Source organism: Gastrolobium bilobum, unplaced genomic scaffold, assembly GCF_033153095.1.
Source record: "Gastrolobium bilobum isolate Gb01-03AN ecotype WA unplaced genomic scaffold, APGP_CSIRO_Gbil_v1 utg3173, whole genome shotgun sequence".
NCBI classification, from domain to species: Eukaryota; Viridiplantae; Streptophyta; class Magnoliopsida; order Fabales; family Fabaceae; genus Gastrolobium; species Gastrolobium bilobum.
The window spans coordinates 65,061-85,253 of record NW_026900158.1 but is presented as its reverse complement, the minus strand read 5'-3'; the positions used below and the strand labels follow the sequence as shown (position 1 = coordinate 85,253).

The following is a 20,193-nucleotide window of genomic DNA, read 5'->3' as shown; positions in this document are numbered from 1 at the left end:
TGAGAATTATTAATTAATAAATTTGATTCTCAATAAATGATAACCGTTGATTGACAGAAATCAACGGTTAGAATTTGGTATCAAATTTCAAAGTTTGACGCGCACACACTACACACACTATATATGGATAGATAGATAGACACACTACACACAACACAGCAGTGGCGGAGCCACGTATACGCTGGGTGTGACCTCGATCCGGGCTAAATTTTAACAAATTGTACTTATTATATATAATTTTATAATTAATTATAATTTGGCCCGGGTTAAAATTGTAATTTGGCTTATGTTGAGATATATATCCCACATTGGTTGTATGAGCAACTAATGTGGAGTTTATAAGACCTTGGACACTCCCACCCTTTGAGCTAGCTTTTGGGATGGTGTATCCCAAGATTTTTTACATGGTATCAGAGCCTCGCCGTCCCCCACTTTCTCTTGTGGCATTTCTTAGCACAGGTAGGCTGGGCCTGTTACATTGTCCACTCTTCAAGCCCAATGGGCTCTTGTGTGAGGGGGCGTGTTGAGATATATAGTCCCACATTGGTTGTATGAGCAACTAATGTGGAGTTTATAAGGCCTTGGGCACTCCCACCTTTTGAGCTAGCTTTTGGGGTGGTGTATCCCAAGATTTTTTACAGCTTATAATTTGTAATTTAGCCCTATCTAAAACTTAAAATATTCTTGGTGAAAGATTTGGATAAATTGTATTAGGTTGTGTTCAATTTTCAGTTGTATAAAAAAATAAAGTATTTTTAGTAAAATTAAAAAATATTTAATAAAATTATAACTTTTTTTTAGTGCATATTCTCTGTATTTAATATAGTTTAAATATATTATAATATGAACTAACTAAAATTAAGAAAAAAATACACATAATTTTTTTGAAACAGACTCAAATTAGAGCTCAGCTCCGCCACTGCAACTAGGGGTGAAACTGGGCCGGGCCGGCCTACAGGGGCCTACGACTCGGCCTATATCAGGCTAGATCTGACCTAGTATATTTTGTATAATTGGCCGGACTCGGGCCTTAAAAAAGCCTGTTTAATAAGAAGGCCGTAGGCCCACTTTCAAAAGGCCGGGCCTATAAGCCTACAGGCCGGCCTATATTGTAAAATATTTATTTTATTAAAGAAAATAGAGTAAGTATGCCTTGAAAAAAAAAGATATAAATTTAATCAATTGCAATTATTTATAACTTAATTATATTCGATTATATTTTAATAGAAATCTTACTTTATTTCTTATATAGAAGGAACCAACATCTCAACATGTTAGATTGTGTATATGAATATATTAAAAGATTTTTGGGAGAGATTATACTTACTACAAACATCATGATGTGTTTGTTTGTTGGATTTATGTAGTTATTTTAATTTACATAGTATGGATTTGTTTGTTGAATCTGATGAAATATATGTTATTTAGTTTGAGCATTTTGTTTTTGAAAAATGACTTAAATGCATATTCTATTAGTTTTGTTATGATTCTTTGGATGTTGAAATTATGATTTTTGATGTAGTAACATAATTTGAGTAATTTATAAAGTTGATTCATGGTTCTGCTTGGAAGTTAAAAATTAACAGGCTAACGGGCCAAGCGAGGCCATTTGTTTTTTTATAAACGGGCCAAACCAGGCTAACAGTTAGACTCATTGGGCCAGACCAAATTGAAATTTTTTGACGTAGACTTGAACTTTTCGGAACAAAACTTGGCCTAGCTCCAGCCCACTTTCACCCCTAACTGCAACATAGTCTACACTCGTGTGATTTTTTTATCACTTAAAATGAATAGAGCGAAATTTCAAAAAAAAATAAAAAATGAATAGAGCTTGTTACTGTTATCATACTGCATGTGTCGTCTATAAGCAAACTGTAAAAACTAAAATGGAAGAAAATTGAGCTCCAAATTTACTACCGTTCTAGAGAGCTCTCGCCGCTAATTCTATCAAAGGAGACAGTGCTTAAGCTGCTCGATGAACTCTCATGATTGTTAGATTCAGACAAATGAGTTATCCTATTTGCCAAACATTGTTTTAGTTCCATAACAACATGGCTCATGGTTGGCCTCTTAATGGAAGTGGGTGCTACACAAGCCATTGCTGTATCTGATGCTTTCTTTGCAGAATCAATATCAAATTCCCCCTGTAACCTTGAATCCACAATATCATTGACCTCCCTTTCAGTCAGCATGGAACCAACCCATTGAATTATGTGAATTTTCTCTTCAGTTTTGGTAATGGCAGGTCGGCCAGTAATTATCTCAAGCAAAACTACTCCAAAACTGAAAACATCACTTTTTTCATTCAACCTGCTTAATCTATTGTACCTGCAGAATAAAAATTTGCAACTCAATCCATATATAATCAAAAGAGAAAAAGGAAAAACAAAGTGTTGTCTTAAGACCCTTTACAATTCACATTTGGGTTTGAGTTGAAATAATAACTTACTCTGGATCAAGGTATCCTGGGGTGCCAGCAATCACTGTGGACATATGGGTGTCACCTTCATTAGGGAAGATCTTTGACAAACCAAAATCAGCTAGTTTACCCTGGAATTTTTCATTTAGTAAGATGTTTTTAGATTTAACATCTCTGTGAACAATTGGTGGATTGCAGCCATGATGCATATACTCCAATCCTACAGTTAAAAGTTCAAGTTATGTTTTATTGCATGAACTATAATTCTTACTCTCATGTAAGGAAGGAGGGGAGGAGCAAAAGGATTCTTTCCATACTTACCTTCTGCAGTATCCACTGCAATTTGAAGTCGTTGTTTCCAACTCAATATATTTTCGTTTTTATCTGCATTTATGAAACAAGCTTCACAAGGAATTCATGAATTTTAAAACAGGAAATCAGGAAAACAGAAAAGAAAAGACAAGAGACATCATTCTTGACACTTTTAGAATAATATATAGAAAAGACCAGTAGAACTGATCTATGCTCAAATTTTAAGCCTCATCTAAATGTATCTGATTTAACTTTATTTGAATTGTTTGTCATTGGCATCCTTTGACTATTTAGAGTTTTATGAAGATGACCAAGACATTTAGAGAATAAGAAGCATTTAGTTTCAATCAGTGTCTTTCATCTAGCAAAAGTAGATACGAACTTGAATAAATATTATGTAACTGCCCCTTAATTGTAACATGTTAGTGAGAAATAAAATTAGATGGGCTCAAATGATCATACCTGATAAATGTTTCGCCAAGTCTCCATTAGCCATATACTCATAGATGAGAGCCATGTTGGTGCCATCATCACAATACCCTATAAGAGCAGTCAAGCATTTATGATGAACTATAGCAAGAAGTTTGGCCTGTGAATCAGAAAGTCATAATTCCTTCAGTAAACATAAATATGATATCACCATTGAGTTTATACATAGGTATGATGGTATTTGAAGTTAATCATACTACCTCAGCCTGAAATTGCTGATATCCTTGAGCTGAGGGAGAGAGCATTTTGACAGCTACCTCAGTATCATCTAGATAGCCAAGGTAGACTGTTCCACTTCCTCCTTTCCCCACAACCCTCTCAAAGTTTCTGGTTATGCTCAAGACTTCAGTATAGGTGAATTCTTGTTTATTTGACTCAAGTTCCTCCTTTATTCTGGAATAAGCACTCACCTTGCTCAGACCAGGGGAAACTGTGGGAAGAAGAAAACACCATCAATATCCACATATACACACATAGGAACCATTCATTTAAGATTAAATGGTTAAGATTAACTTTTCTCACGCTCTCACAACCTCGTTTGACACATCCCCCCAATCATTTATTTTGCCTTCCCCCATATATCAATAGAACAGAAGATAACATATACCTCTTTGACTCCTTTTGTATATGCTGAAAGGAATCACTGTGACAGCTAGCATCATGAAAGCTCCACCGAGTGATGCCACCAGTGGAACCACAATCTTATTCCCATTCCCTTCGTTGCATGAACCTGAGGAGCAAAGATTTGGATTTCCACCAAAACTTGTGTTTACAATAAGAAATAAACAGGTTACATGACATTGTCTTACCAAATGGTAAACCAGAACTAATATGCCAGTGACGCCATTCATTTTTGTAATATTAATATGAGATAAATCACTAGCTCAAGGGAAATGAAGTCAAAACAGAAACATAGTATTATTTAAAAATGAAATTTGAAATGGAGCATACTTGGATTCAAGCAAACCATTCTTTGAACGCACAATGAGTTGCATTGGAATTGCTCCTGATAGTTGATTTCCTTCCAGGTTTCTTCAATGGAGAAAAAGGGTTACCCTTTATACAAGCTTTCATAAAAAAATTTAAAAACCAGAAAAAAAGGGTAAAAGTTCTATTAAGAGCTGGACCTGGTTGAGGTTTTTTAACAATAAGGTGCACATTGACATTTTTATCATGATTTCTTGAACAACTCAAGCAATAAAATTAATCGAAAAATCAACTCCATCTTTGAAATCTCTTTCTCATTATAGAATTCAGACAGATCAAAATAGTTTACTTACAGAACTTTCAAGAAGCGCAAATGAGATAGGAAGTCAGGCACGGCCCCAGTCAAACTGTTGTTTGATAAATCCCTAAAATGGAAAAAAAAAATAATTTTACTAAACTTTAGGAGCAGGAATCAATTTGTTATTATCAACTATATAGCTTGTTATTTGTATCTGATAGATTCAGAAACTTACAAATATTCTATCCAATTCAGACTGGATATGCCAGGAGCTATATTTCCAATTAAACCACTGGAAGATAAGTTCCTAAAAACATGATTGTAAAGTTCATGAATATTATTGAAGATAAAACAATAAAGTTGCAGTTAAAACTAAACTAAGGGATCAGTGTATATGTATGTCATGCCAAACTTACAAGTATATGATCCTTGGTGAACCAGATCCAGCATAGCTACAGTTAAGACCATCCCACAAGTAAGCCAGTGGAGTACAAGGATCTCCTTGCCAGTTTCTCTTGATCCCATATATTGATTTGACATTTATGATAGCATCAACTGTTATCATAAATATAAGTAGGTCAGGAAGAAAATAAATATAGTCCTCTGAGTAATAATAAGAATAGTGCATGTTTATTGTGGTGTTGGAAAGGGTCTGGAATAAATTATAAGTTGATATTATTAGAGAGCAAAATCAGCTTATCTAAGAACATACCATCTGTTTGATATGTTTCTGATTGTAAGAAGTCCTTTGACATATATATCTCAATGGCATTGAGGAGAGGCGGAAGAGTTGATCTACTAGTTTTATTGATCCAAAGTTCCAACCGAGGTTCACTTACAGCATATGCATAATACAGGCTCTTCAGGTACAAAGGATTGACTGGAGCATTATTAATAACCTCCCCATTTACAAAAAAGTTGAACTCTCTAATTTGATTAGCCTTGAGCTTCTGGATTTCAGCAAAGTACAAGTACACATAATATGTGGAGGCATTATACTTGGGAAGGAAGTAAAATTTTATGTTGTCGCCAACATTTTCAGGAATTGCTGCTGTTCTCATGGCAATGGAGGGTGGTAATGGTAAAAAATTGTATGAAGGTGCTCCTTTGTCTATGGTGAATGTGGTATCTATCTGTTTCCAGTCATTTGAGTTATAAGGTGTCCACATCCTATCATAGACATCATCTGGATATCTTTGGCAAAGGAAAAACATGAGAGAGCATTATATTAAAAAGGAAGAAAAGAAAAAACATCATATTCCCTTTTAGTGTTAGTTCCATGATATCACTGTGCTATATTGTAAAATGACTCACCTGATCATTTCACCATTCCTTAAGCCTACATCAAACCGCGCCAATAGCTCGAGAGAGTTAACTAGATAGGCATCACTGTTAAGAACTCTAAGCTCTAAAACTGAAATAAAAGGTGTACCCTTGTTGGTGTTAAATAGGCAAACATGAACATAATCTGATGAAGCAGCATAAATGATTTCCTTGGTTATTACACTGGATGCATCCTCAAACACCACTGATTCCCACCATTTGGCTCCAAGATAGATATCAAATTGGGGAAGAAAGTCTTTGCCATCATAATTTCCATACATGAAACTGGCCCTGACTAAATATTTCTTGCTACTTCCTTGAGGAACAAGAAGGGTATAGCAGTTCCTGGTTCCTCCCGGGAAGCTTCTAACATTCCAGAACTGCCTATCAAGGGAAGCCTTATATTTAGGTGATATGGTGTGGCTTTCACCATTGCCTGTGAAGTTGACATCCGAAGTGTAATTGATGGCAGTGGTTTCATCTGTGTAGCTTTGTTCATCCACAAGTCCACAGTCAATACTAATGAAGCCTAGAAAAGGTGTAAGCATAAGTTCTCATGACAAGAAGCAATCCTAGTATTCAGAATAACGAGATGAGACAACCGAACCTGATTGATTCTGGGCATGAACAATGATAAGAAGTGTCAAAGAAAGTTGAAACACGAAAAATAGTAAGTGTCCTAATGCCATTTCTGAATTTTGTGTATAGAATTGAAAAAAACTTGTTACAGACTCAATCTGATAATGGATGTTGAAACCTCCTGGTTATATTTTTGGACTAGTAAGCACCTCCACGAGATTGAAGAATTGAAGAAAACAAGCCATTTACAAGATATGATTGAGCTTAATCATTCAAAGATGATATTAGTTTTAAACTTTTAATCTCAATATGGGTGCTATTGAAGTCAAATTTTGCTGAATATTAAATTCCTTCACCCCCTTTTTTGACTATTAGAAACTTCCCAATTGAATTGTCCAAATTGCATATGCAATTTTCTTTGATTAGTTTATTATTGGATTTCTAGACTTGCATGCATATTTGTCAATTAAGTACAGCTAATTTTGGCAAAAAAATACTCGTACCCATTTGACAAGCTGATAAACCAAACTGAATTCAATTCTCTGCACCATACTTGACCCAAAATTTCAAACATCTAGCGATTGCTAATTTTATTTATCCATTGTTGGTGTTGAAATCAAGAGCACTTTCACACCTAGTTCCTCTGCAACTTCGGACCAGGAGAGGAATCTAGGTAATACCGTAACTATGTTTCTCGTCAGCCATAACGTGGCCTGCAAAATTCAGCAACCTAGGGTCCTAGTTTGTTTTTAATTAGACATACTTTGTGGGGGCAAAATCAATTGCTTTTGATTTGATCATAAAACAAACTTGCTTGCCAATGGTTTTCAATCTCATGGAAGCCAGAATCATATTTGAAGATGTAACAAGTGGTTACAACACATTTGATAAATTAAAACACCATAGACTGCATGTTGGAAGACTCAAACCTATGAAAATTTTCTTAATTTTTTTAAAACCTATTACCTTACAATTATTTTTAAATATGAATTCTTTTTTAAAAAAATTGGCTTAATTTTTTACTAAGGGGTTATCACTATAATTTTTCTTCTCTAAAAACAATTAGGTCGATTGGAGGATGACTCTTTCAAAAATATTCTCTTCATCCCTTGAACTCAAACTCGAGAGATTAAAAGAAATAAACTCCTTAGTCCTTACTGTTTGAATGAATATATTCCTCGCTTTATAAGAACATCAAATACTTAGTGCTTGTTTGAGAGGATTTTTTTTTTTAGCTTAGCTTATATTTAGAAGTTAGGTCAAATAATTTTTTTTTCTGATAAACAAAGGTCAAATAGCTTTTTACAAAAGCTCTTAAAATAAAAAAAAATATAACAAAGAAAAAAGTTAAAAATCAAAAGTTCTAAGAGGAGCTTTTTTTAAAATTGTATCAATTTTTTTTATAAAAATAAACAATCTTTTTTTTAAAATGAATAGCTTTTAAGTAATTTTTAAACTAAATTTTTTATATAATCATCCAATAACTTTTAATTTTATTTTTAAAGTTTTTTTTTTAATTTTATCTTAAAAGTAACTTTTAACTTTAAAAGTAAAAATGTATCAAACAGGCTCTTAGGAATTACTAATAAATTTCGATATATGAATAAATCAACTACATTCCTGTTATCGAACTTCAATTTCTATAAAAGGGAATTATAGGGGTTACTTAGTTACAAGATGTCCAAAAGATTAGTTTTATAACAATACATTTGACCAATAAGCTAATTAAGTTGTGCCCAAGTTAATTCGAAGTTTCAAACATCATTTAACCATTATAAAAAGATAAAAAAAAAACTCATTTCTTTTATATTTATTAAAGAGTTATGTTTATATCATTTTACATGAGATAAACAATTCTCCTACACACACAAAAAGAGGTGGAGTCCCACAACTCTTTTCTCTCTCTCATTTCTGTGGGTCCCACTTATACTTTTATTTCTACAACATAAGAAATTTTTTTTCTACAACATAGGAAAAATATATCTTTTATTAAATAATAACAATTTTATGTACATCAAAAATAGAAAAGCAAACCAAGACAAACTGAGAAGAAAACGCCAGCATCATCAGTCACGTGCCTGTCACGCTGGGACGTGCTTGCAGGGTCACGAAACAAAATAGTAATATACTGTAGTCATCGCTGTTAACCGTGAAATTGAATTCCCAATCCGATGATCGCCGGTGAAATCCATCTTGCACCTGAGATTTCTCTTGCGCTTCCCGATTCAAGCCTAGGGTTTTTGTTTGTGCTCTCGTCTTCCTCTCTCTGGTACGTGAAATTCTCCTGCTTTCATACCGGAATTCCAGTTCTTTCGCTACTACTATACACTCTTTTGCGGCGGATTTGTGATTTGGGTAGTTTCTATAATTAGAAGTGTTTTTCTTGTCTTCTACATTGATGCGCATCTGGGATGATTCAGCTGATATTGGACTATGGATGTAAATACAGAGAAATTTAGATAAGCTAGCATTTTTATGCTATTTGCATGTAATTCATGGTCAATTATTTCATGGGTTTGTTTCAAACAGCCAACTTTGACGAGGCAATGTTTTATGCATATGCGTGATCATGAACTTAGTATAGTATCTGTCCAATTTTATTTGGATTTAATTTTCAGGGTTAGGATTGGGCAGATATGAGCTTTGATCCGTTTAGATCAATGCAATGATATATGAGCTTGTGTTTTGTTGTAGAAGAGTATGGGATTAGGAATATTGTTTTCGTCTGTATACTATTTGGATATTAGAATCGAGATTTTATTGCACAGGAACTTGTGTACTGACGAAGAAGAAGATTGAATTGTGAACAGCATGGTGAGTCTTGTTATTTTGTTTATTCATGTTTTTGTTATGTAACAGTGTTTATTCGTCTGACCTTGTCTGACATGTTCTGCAATTGATTTTACCTCTCCACCTTTTGGTCACAAAATAAAAAAAAATAGAATTTCCTTCTTGGAGCTTTCAAGCCGGCATGTAACATCTTAATCACATTTACTGATGGGAAAAGTCGTAAGCAGGTGAGCCCTCTTTTCATAGTGAATTGGGGTATCTATTGAATTATGCCTTGTGCATTCTGTAATGATGATGCAAAGCTCGATTATGCTTGGTGAAAGTTAAGGAAGGGAGATTGTAACTTGGCTTAAAGTTGTCTTAGAGTATAATGCTTAACCATCTTTTTAAAAATGTGGCTTTCTACCATTATAGTGACTCGTATATGATTTAATTATTACAGTTGATGTGCTTTGTGGTTTTGTAGATTCCACTGAAAAAAGAGAATGATCAAACAGTTATGGTCCCTCTTTTCCAAAGTCAAGAAAACATTGCTGGGAAGGTATTTTATTTGTTAATGTTCTTAATATTATTGAGTGTATCTTAAACGTGTTATTGTTGAAATAAATTTCTATATCTTGTCTTATGAACCTTACTGCATTGAATATTTATCAGTTTGCTGTCATGATCAGATTACAATAGAACCAGTGCAAGGGAAGAAGATTGACCACAATGGCATAAAAGTTGAACTCCTTGGACAGATAGGTTTGTCCTTGGCTACTCTAACTATTTAATGTGGCATGTGTCTCCAAAGTCGAATGTGGTATTAGTTCTTCATATACTTCGTTGACCCTTGTAGTTGTAGTATTTGCATTTTCTATCACTATGTGTGGCCGTGTGGGGAGGATGATAATGTCTGTAGTTTTTTGGCCAGACAATTCCTATTCAGCCAATTTTATTTTTTAAAAAATTAATGTTTTCAAGATACTATGTGATAATGAAAGCAAGATCTTGTTGTATTTTCTAGCATTTTTTTGTAATTTCCTAATGAAACATGCATTATTTCCCAGGCTATTTTGACCTTTATATTCCTTTAATGAGACTGGAGTTATGGTTTCTCTAGTCCGTATGTAAATTTCAGTTCTTCATTTTGAGGATATTTGCTACTTCTAGCTTTTTAATTCGTTATTTTCTTGTTCAATTGTTGTTTGTGTTAAATATTTGAAGCTGATTCTCTGTCTTTTATCTAATAGACATGATGGCCTGTTGGATTGTTTCTTTTCTATCTTAAATCTTTGTTTGTAATGATCATGAAGGGAAAGAAGTATTCCATTATGAACTTGTATAAAACATACAAAGTTGTTATTCCACTATTGCTTGGGGACTCATTTATTTGCCAAATGACATTTGAAATCATATCGTTTTCTCTTCAAGTCTGATATCATTTTCTTATCTTGTTTCAACATGCAGAGATGTATTTTGACAGAGGGAATTTTTATGACTTTACCTCTCTTGGTGAGCAACTGAGCATTCTGTAACTTCCTTTTAATAATGGAACTCTACTACATGGTTGTAGTACTACTACGATTACTTATACTGCTGAGAAATAATAGGTTGGGGCTTGGTAGGGGAGGAAAAGAGAATTTTATCTTGTTTATCCTTTCGTTTGAATTAATATGAAAACTCTACTTGTTATTCTGCTTTGTAATTCATCTTAAAGGTGAATAAAATGTGTATAATTTCTTATATCTTGTATATGGTTTCAGTTTCTTATTATCTTTCTTGCCATGTTTTTCAGTACGAGAACTGGATGTTCCGGGAGATATCTATGAGAAGAAAACTTATCCATTTGAATTTTCGACTGTTGAAATGCCCTATGAGACATATAGTGGGGTGAATGTGAGGCTTAGGTATGACTGATTTCTTGGAGACTCGCGAACTTCCAAATGTAAAGTTTTGTGCGTGTATTTTTTGTTGACTGGTTCTCTGAGACATTCCCTTTGCCCTGGCTTATTATACTAACAAACAGATACTAAGGGCATGCAATTTCACCATGCACAATGAGTGATTTAAAGTTTTTTTGGGGAATTGTGTCATTGTGTACGGTGCACTTATTGATAAGGCATTTCTGGTTCACTTTTAGCTGAATGTCTAAAATTTCAAATTTAGTTGTGGGTTGTTTTGATTATTTTGCCTCAGGGTCAATATATCTTTCTTTAAATTTTTTATGTAAAACTAGTTCCACTTCTTCCTCAAGTTTTCGAAATAAATAATAAAATGACAACTGGGCATATCATCGTTTACCTTTTATGGATGCTCCTTGTGATCCAGTAGTTAATTTTGAATGCAGAAAGTTATATGCATTGTCATGATTGTTTGTTTTTAGTAATAAATAAGTTACTTCATATTTGATTACTGAAGGAGAAATTCAGAATCTGTGTTCTATTTTAATTTTAAAAATAATAGGTTGGGAATTTCGAATATGATACTGTGTGATGTTTTATGCATTTGCAATTTCCAGGTATGTCTTGAAAGTAACCATCAGTCGAGGTTATGCAGGAAGCATGGTAGAATACCAGGATTTCATGGTATGTTATAAGAGAAGATCTTGAGAGTCATGGTCTGAGATATTGAGTTAAATTCTATTTTATCAGACCACTGCATTTCATGCATGGTATGTGTTGGATGTAGCTGCGAAGTACATTTTTAGTACGGATGAGTATGTTGTTCCCTATGCCAAAAAAATTAAAAAATATATATTTTATGTATGATATTATGACACTTATAATCTTTACCATTTAAATTACGTGTGTGTATATATATATATATATATCCTCTTCATATATCACTTGATTAATAAGTGTCATGAACCATCTCTGCTAAAAACTTATGTTATTAGATGAAGGTAAATGAATGGTTTTATATTGTATTTCTAACAATAAGCAAAATTGATATAGAAATTTTGATGTTTTTTATCATGACCCCATTTCATCTACTTATATATTTTTATATATAATCTCTGTTTTTATCATCATGATCAGGTATGCAACTATTCCCCCTCTCCGCCAATTAACAATAGCATCAAGGTGAGTTCATTAGCATAATATTTGATTTTCTAGATGTCTAGTATCAATTCTCTGCCACCATGTTAGCAGCAGTAATAGTGATGCATGCACGTACTTCCGATCAATTAAAATGACCAATGACCGGGGGGCAATTGTAAAGTGAAGTTGGATCGTTGACCATTTCCCTTCAGTTCATTGATAAAATATTTGCAGCCGCATATAGTTATGTTGCCTTAAACTTTCCTCGCCACTATGTTACTGGCTGCTTTTATTTCTTCTCCAATCTCCACTATAATTAGCATAATGTTATTTCTTGTGCAGATGGAGGTTGGTATTGAAGATTGTCTACACATAGAGTTTGAATACAACAAAAGCAAGTAAGTTTATGTATTCATGGGCCATTTGAAAAGAAATTATTGTATGAGTCTTTAGCAGATTAATAGTCTTATTCAGGTGCCAACTTATCTCCAATTTTATTTATTTATAGCTTGGAATTGGAAAATTATAATTGGTTTATCTTGTTTTCTTCCATTTGCCTGTAAATTTGTTATTCCAACTTAACTACCAGTGTATCATCTGTTGATTATAACTGGATAAGGGAATTAGATGCAATTTAGCATTCCTAGATGAGTAGGAAGGTATCTGCACTAAAAATAGTCAAAAATTAAAACCGCAGAATGATGTATCCACAGCTTGGAAGAGAATATTGTACTAATCTGCTCTTTTATATTTTATACCTGAAAGGGCAAAAGAATTGTAAATACTAATTTGGCTTATAACTTTTCAGGTACCATCTGAAAGATGTCATCATTGGCAAGATATACTTTCTCCTTGTAAGAATCAAGATAAAAAACATGGATCTAGAGATAAGGCGTCGAGAATCAACTGGGTCAGGTACCAACACCCATGTTGAGACAGAAACATTGGCTAAATTTGAGTTGATGGATGGTGCCCCTGTCAGAGGTATGTGAACACTGACACTGGATGATTAAAATATATCTTTTTGATAGTTTTCTACAATTCTACTCATATATCTGTATTTGATAATATAATAGTTTAGATCTATGTTTCCACATTGGTTTATACAAAATTCCGATCTTTTATAGTTACAGACTGATAAAGATGCATATTTTTTCATTAAATAATAATGAATATTAGATCTATCACAAAAAATCCCTATAAAAGAAAGTTGGTATACCATAGAAGACATTCATAATGTCTTCGTATACGCTACAAAAAAAAAAGGGTTGATTAGAGAAAATATGTTCTACTGGTTTTGCATTTTGAAACACAGATGAAAGACCTTCAACAGTTCAACCATAGATGGGGAAACAAAATTGCAAAAGACAACATTGTATTCTCTCTCACATACCCTGGCAACTAGAAAAGCCAAGGGGTGGAGGCAAAAGTTTTCTACTACAGATGTAGATTTGCCTACATAAAAGACATATCATCTTCTCATTTAAATAAAGATTGGATCTGGACACTAGCTATAAATAACATCACTTGTTCCTGGAATATGCACGTAGTAAAATGAATTATAGTGACAGGCAATTTACACTTAAACAAGCATAATTTATAATGTAAACTACTTTCAATACTCACAAAAATACAATGGCTAATGAGTGAATTTCTTACAGGTGAATCAATCCCAATCAGACTGTTCCTCAGTCCTTACGAGCTGACACCAACTCATCACAACATTAATAACAAATTTAGTGTGAAGTACTTTTTAAATCTTGTGCTGGTTGACGAAGAGGACAGGCGTTATTTTAAGCAGCAGGAAATCACATTGTATAGGCTGCAACAAACTTCCTGATTAATATACAGGGCATGAGTATTTTGTTTGACAAGGATAGAAATAATGAAGATTGCCATGGACTTTGAAGAGCTCCGGTATCTAGGGTTCAGCCACATGAATCAGGTTTTCTAAGTGGTAAAATGGCTTAGTTTCTAGCGGGGTCATTGCTTGAAATGCGACACCTGCTGTTATGTACATCGACTGATTTCTCATCCGTTTCTTGACCCAGTTTTGAAACATTAGACATGCCATTCTAGCTAGTTCTCTTATTTGTGCTGGATCATTGATATCCCTCAACGACAATCAATGCGTATTTGGTCTTTCTCTTTCGAACACCTACAGGCTTTGTGTCTTGCGCAATTCTTTACCACCGCATATTTAATTAAAGTTATAGGAACTATAACCGGCCCCTTTATTTATTGTTGAACTAAAAAACTTTGTGAAAAGTGATAAATAACGTATACCTCAGCTTGGAATTGTTGATAACCTTGTACTGATGATGGAGAAAACTTTTTCACTGCAACTGGAGTGTCGTCATATAGATCAGATAAACTGTTCCAAACCCACATTTACCAACAATTGTATTGCATTGTTGGTGATTTTTTAAGGACGTCAGAGTATGAATATATTTGTTTTTAGAATCGCAGTAATGTATCATTTTGTTTTGTGAATTACAAGTCATCAACAACTTCAGTCGATACTTCAATTCAATTTGATTGTGCTTAGGTGGCGCCATGTTTAACATGAGAACTAACTGTAATGAGTTCCAGATTCAATTCTTCCTGAGATGGGCATAAAGATTTACATTGAGGAGAGTGCGGTATAATTTGGTGTAACTCGTGATCTGATGGATTGAAAACAAAATAAAAACAGTAAGCATGGTTAAATGATAATAGCAAATTATTGGGCAGAGAAAAAGAAGACGATTTGCATAAAAGACTAAAATATAACTAATTGATAATCATCACCATAAATAACACTATTAGTGAGAATTTCTAATAAGACCAATGTCTTTGCATGCAAGTATAGAACGAATTAGATTGACAGTGCATCAAAATTAAATTTTAAATAAAATAAGTTCTTATTGAAAGAAACATTCAAATTAAAAACTGTCAATCGCTTACAAAAAAAACTGTAATCAATTTTTAATAAACGGGATAAGTTATTTTACCTACTTTTTTTTTCTGCCTATCTTTAGCTATCACTCGCCAACACCACTAGATTAGGATATAAAGAGGAGAAAGAAAGAAAAATGTTAATCAAAATTCTGATCTAATGATCTTTTAGAGTGGTAGGCAAAAATAGACAGAAACAAAAAAAAAATAGAATAACTTAGGGTTCGCTTTTTCTGCAGTTACTGCAGATTAGTTATCTGCAGTAAACCCAATACGACGTCATTTTGGGGCGGAAATCATGGTGTTTTTGCCATTTGAATTTATTTCAGGTTTATTATAGTCTTTATAATTATAATTTTCTAATCTTTCAATCCCAAAACGACGTCATTTTAAAAGTAAATGCAGATAACTTATCTGTATTTATGCATTTACTACAAAATTATTTTTCTGAATAACTTATCCCATAATAAATATACCATATTAAATTAGTGAAATATTTTTCTGAATAACTTATCCCTTAATAAATATACCATGTTAAATTAGTTTTTAAAGGATGCTTCCCGTCCATCCTTGGGTACGGCTGAGGTATGCAGAAAACGATGTAAATTTAACATCTGTAAACATGTGAATGTCAAACATTAAAAAATATTAAAATATCAAGGGATGTGTGTGTTACACACATAACAGCCACTGTTGAATGATACATTAACGTGGAATTGAACCATCAAATTTCTCACCTTTCGGCCGGCCGGCACGTATAGAACCATGGCTATCTCATATGCTAGTCCCTGACAAACTATTATATATATGCTTCACAACATTCATATTATCATCATTCCAATACCAAGCATTTATCCTTTTCAAATTTCTCAATATATTCCCTATTTTAGCAATGGCAAGCAACTCTCTCAGGTTTACTTTGGTGACCATTTTCATCTTTGCCATGGCTCTCTCTCCCACTTTACTATGTGATGCTGCACGCATTCCGTTATCAGGTATACACGTAAACATTGCAATTAGATATCATAAATTGAAACTTTCAAAGTGACATGGCCTTATGCATGGTTTGCAATGATAATGAACTCATGAACTCCATTTTGTTATGCAGCTAGGGTCCCCCCCATATGTATTGATAATTGTGAGTGTTGCGCTCCTCCACCTCCAGACTCTTGCTGCGATTGCTGTATTGGTCCCGTTAAAACTCAGGACCTTGGTCAATCTCCATGATCAGTAAAACATGGCCATATATAACACCATATATATATATATATATATATATATATATATATATATATAGAGTTATTGTGCCTATTATGTTATGTTTGAATAAAAGGAATATGTAGTCTTCTCACTGAAGCACTTGACAAATTCTCGAACTGAAAATGTCAAGAATTCCTTATGTTGGATTTCAATTTTCTATTGAATGTCTCTTTTACCTGGATAACACGGTGGACATTTTTCTTTTTTTTTTGAGAAAAAAAATGTGCTCAAATTTTATGTACTCATGCATGTTCGTGCAAGAATCATTATTTCTTGCTACCATTTTTGGGTCATCAAACGAGTGTGACTTTCTTCGGTTCTTGTGTAAGACTTCGGGTCTTAAAAAGTTATAGATTGGTGAAAATGCCGCATATCAAAGTAGGTTAACCCAAGTTGAATTGATTTTTTACATAGTATCATAGTTTCGATGTCATGATCCTCGTTATCCCATTTAATTAATAATTAATTAAGTCTTATGAAATTTTTTAGCACAGTTAAGTGAACCTGTGCATTGTCTACTTTTCAAGTTCAATGAACTCTCGTATAAAGGAAGGTGTTGGAGAAATATAAAATCATCTCGTGTGAGGGGCATGCTTTATACTAAGATAGTCTTACCCAATAACTTAAACTTTTGAGTTAAATTGATTCTTTACATATGCCCAATAAAAAATGGATTGTAAAAATGTAAGGCACCAAATATTGCCATAGCGAATCCACAGCCACCACCGGAAACATCCTGTGCAGCAGAGCTTCTTAGATCTTACCTGGCTAAACGGGTCGGATCTTTTGAAGGATGTCAAATCACCTCCCACTAATTATAATCCCAAAACTTAAGGAATGAATTTTTACTTAAACTCTTAATCCTCGACCAGCTACAAACAGAATTGACTACAGTGAATGATAATTGTGGTTTGTCCATTTCACTTAAAAGTAAAACATTGAGCAAACCAAATTGGCAAAATGGGTGAATCTCTTACAAAGGTTAGGACCAAAAAGCCTGCAGGATCAAAAACCCTGCAATAATAAAAGCTCATACTGGTTAACCATCCTATAGAGTAGGGTCAACCTGTGAGTCATTCAAAGTTATATATATATTTTTTAAAATATTTCTTTTATGGAATTTAATGCATTTAAAATTATTTTAATAAATAAATATTTAACACTTTCATAAAATATTTTAGGCTAAAATATAAATTACCCCCTTGAACTTTGACCATGTTTAAATTACCCCCTTGTACTTTTAATTGTTTCAATTAACCCCCTGTAATTTATAATTGTTTCAAATCAAGAATTCTGTTAAAAATTTTACAATCTCTGTTAAACCTCCTCACATGCCCTAAGCCCCAAATCTCAGAAATTTATTCTCTCTTTTCTTCTTCGTTCTTCCTTCTCTTATTACAATTTTCTTTGAATCTTTTCTCAATAGTTTGGGATGATTTCAATTTGGATCAGAGAAGATTAACATATAAGAATCTTCACAAAGTTTGGGATGAGATGATCTTGTTATTATTTATACACAAAGTTTCCAACGATGATCTTTTCTTCTCTCTTTTCTTTAGCTCTTGATTATTTATTCACAAAGTTTCCAGCGATGATTGTTATAATATCCCTCACCATGAAATTTAATTAATTGCATGTAATTAGGAAATTAATCTTGTATTAGTGGGTTAAATTAGGTAAAATGTCTAATTAAAGAAATTTGGGCCACTTTTGAGGTAAAAAATACATTAAGTGAAAATTATGGGGTAAAAATGTGTGTAGGCAAAAGTACCCAAAACATAAAAGTAAAGTTAAAAATATTACTATAAAAATATTATAGTCCATTGGGCTAAGTTTGGTGGTGAATGAAGTTGAATAAATAGATGAGCTTATACCCAGTTGAAATAACTAACCTATACTAAGTAGCAAAACACAAACCAAATCTCAAATTTTCTTCTTCTTCCTCGTGGGTGCAACAACGTCTGAGAGAGTGGGAGAAACATTGATGAGCATAAAACCTTACTTTCCCATTTATCATACAAATCAACTCATTCCAAAGCCAAAATCACTTCAAATCTTCTCCTCTTTCTTAACCCTAACTTAGTTTTGAGTGGAAACCATTGTGGGGTGAGATATTCTTCGTGGGAAGGGCGAAAATCTTGAAGTTGGTTATCCTTCATTGAACCCTTGTGGTGGTATTGCGGTAAGCATTTTCACCTTTGTTGGTGTTTTGAGGATATGCATATTTAGGGTTCCATTTATGAAAATGTGGTTTAAGATTGGGTTGTTTGAGTTTGATTGAGGTTTAGTTTCTTTACAAATATTGTTAGGAATGATAAATAAATGGAAGAAATGGACTTAGATTTTCATTTGGTTGTTGTGCAATATATTGGAAAATCCATGCTTGGGGTTTGTGATTTTTCTAGCATTTTGAGCCAATTGTAAATTGGATGGTTGATTGTGTCCCTTGTGGTGATAGGATTAAGCCTTGTGAACCAACATTGAAGGACCAACCATTGGAGGAAGTCATGGAGCTTGACTAGCTCATTGGGATTGGTAAGTTCATGCTTTATTTATGGTGTGAATTTGATTGTTGGTTGATGAATATTGATATATTCTGGGATTCAATAGATTGATTGCATTACACCTTGTGTAGGTGTTTGTTTGTGAGGTTGTTGATATTGTTGTAAAGCTGGGTTAATTGCTCATTGGGGGTGAACAAAGGTTGGACTTGAAGCAAATTGAGGTAAACCTTCGGACCTTGGGAATTGATCCCTTTATTGTTCCACCAAGCTCGGAACGGGTAGTGGTTGTTGATAGTGTATGTAAATGCAATAAAGTAGTTTAATGCTTTTTTATACGTATCTGTATGCACTGGGTGTGGCATAGGATGGTGTTTCCCTATGTTTGTACGTGCATGACGAAGCGTAATTCATACTTGGTAGTTTAGCTGGCCAGTAGGACTATTTTGCATCTGAGTATCCTTAGGACCACATGAGAGCTTGAGGGATGTCTCCTGCAGATGTTTGACACACTGCATGGATATGTATTTACTGCATTATTTACGGTTATTGCTATTATACTGTGAGTGAACCATGGGGTGGAGAAATGCTGCAAGGATCCCTGATTTACTGAGATGTATTCGTATATCTCACTCCGTGTTGTGGGGACCCTCTTTCAGGTACAGATGCTGCAGGAGCCTCTGGTGGCAAGTGGCCATATTTGGATTAGATTGATGCATGAGGATATTGCATTATTTTTGTTATGCATGTCATTTGGTAGTTCCTATATATAGGATTTATCTTTGAAAGCCATTTGATATGTGTATATCATGTTTTATTTTGGTGGACTTAGCCTATGCTCACCTCCTTTCGTGTCTCTTTTGTTGATGGGAGCCAAGGATTTTATCATAGTATTTTGTAGCTAAGTCCCATGAGTATGTATTAAAGACACTTGGATATTGTGTAATATTGTACTTGTTGTATATATGATGGAAGGGCATGAATGACTATTTGATAAATGTGTGTCTTAAAATTGTAAGGATGATGTCTTGTAGTAGTTATAAAATGCCAATTAGGTGAAAGAAGACCTTTAGCTTGAGAATCAATGTAAAAATAAATATATCATGTCTTGTTGTCCAATTTTCATATCCTATATGATAGGTTTGAACACTTATGTCTTAATGGAAGTTATAGATCTTTTTCTTAGCTTTCCAACGAGACCAAGATTACATTAAACGGATAAGTATAACTCAAGTTATGGGTAAAATACCAAAGTATAGTGAAATCTCCAGAACCGTGGCTTTTGGCGCCAAAACGGCGTTATTGGCGCCACCAAATAGTGGGTTGGCGCTGACG

The 20,193-nt window shown here is 33.7% G+C and overlaps 2 protein-coding genes across 3 annotated transcripts; one reads left to right on the top strand and one right to left on the bottom strand.

Moving 5' to 3' along the window:
- Nucleotides 1-1,913: 1,913 nt before the first annotated feature.
- Nucleotides 1,914-6,457, bottom strand: LOC133295569 (putative leucine-rich repeat receptor-like protein kinase At2g19210). Its single transcript, XM_061494409.1, is given in 12 exon segments — nt 1,914-2,328; nt 2,450-2,639; nt 2,741-2,803; nt 3,194-3,320; nt 3,421-3,650; nt 3,828-3,982; nt 4,172-4,252; nt 4,501-4,572; nt 4,681-4,752; nt 4,862-5,000; nt 5,158-5,639; nt 5,760-6,457. Coding segments are annotated over 12 exon segments (2,724 nt in total).
- A 2,021-nt stretch (nt 6,458-8,478) lies between these two features.
- LOC133295572 (vacuolar protein sorting-associated protein 26A-like) lies at nt 8,479-14,387 on the top strand. 2 transcript variants are annotated; one of them, XM_061494412.1, is made up of 12 exons: nt 8,479-8,616; nt 9,116-9,161; nt 9,290-9,364; nt 9,604-9,678; nt 9,809-9,881; nt 10,587-10,631; nt 10,915-11,026; nt 11,638-11,704; nt 12,158-12,202; nt 12,503-12,558; nt 12,969-13,144; nt 13,822-14,387. In XM_061494412.1, the coding sequence occupies exons 2-12, from the start codon at nt 9,159-9,161 to the stop codon at nt 13,998-14,000; spliced, it is 906 nt and encodes a 301-aa protein (XP_061350396.1). In that variant the 5' UTR covers nt 8,479-8,616; nt 9,116-9,158; the 3' UTR covers nt 14,001-14,387. The 2 variants fall into 2 exon arrangements, with proteins under 2 accessions (XP_061350396.1, XP_061350397.1); XM_061494413.1 differs by lacking the exons at nt 8,479-8,616; nt 9,116-9,161; nt 9,290-9,364 and having other exon boundaries at nt 9,630-9,678; nt 9,792-9,881; nt 13,822-14,386.
- Nucleotides 14,388-20,193: the final 5,806 nt, after the last annotated feature.

What these genes read in the sequence shown, in the direction of transcription:
- LOC133295572 (XM_061494412.1), top strand. An exon ending in GGGGTGAATGTGAGGCTTAG is followed by an intron (nt 11,027 to 11,637) that starts GTATGACTGATT and finishes TGCAATTTCCAG; the next exon opens with GTATGTCTTGAAAGTAACCA. An exon ending in CAATTAACAATAGCATCAAG is followed by an intron (nt 12,203 to 12,502) that starts GTGAGTTCATTA and finishes TTTCTTGTGCAG; the next exon opens with ATGGAGGTTGGTATTGAAGA.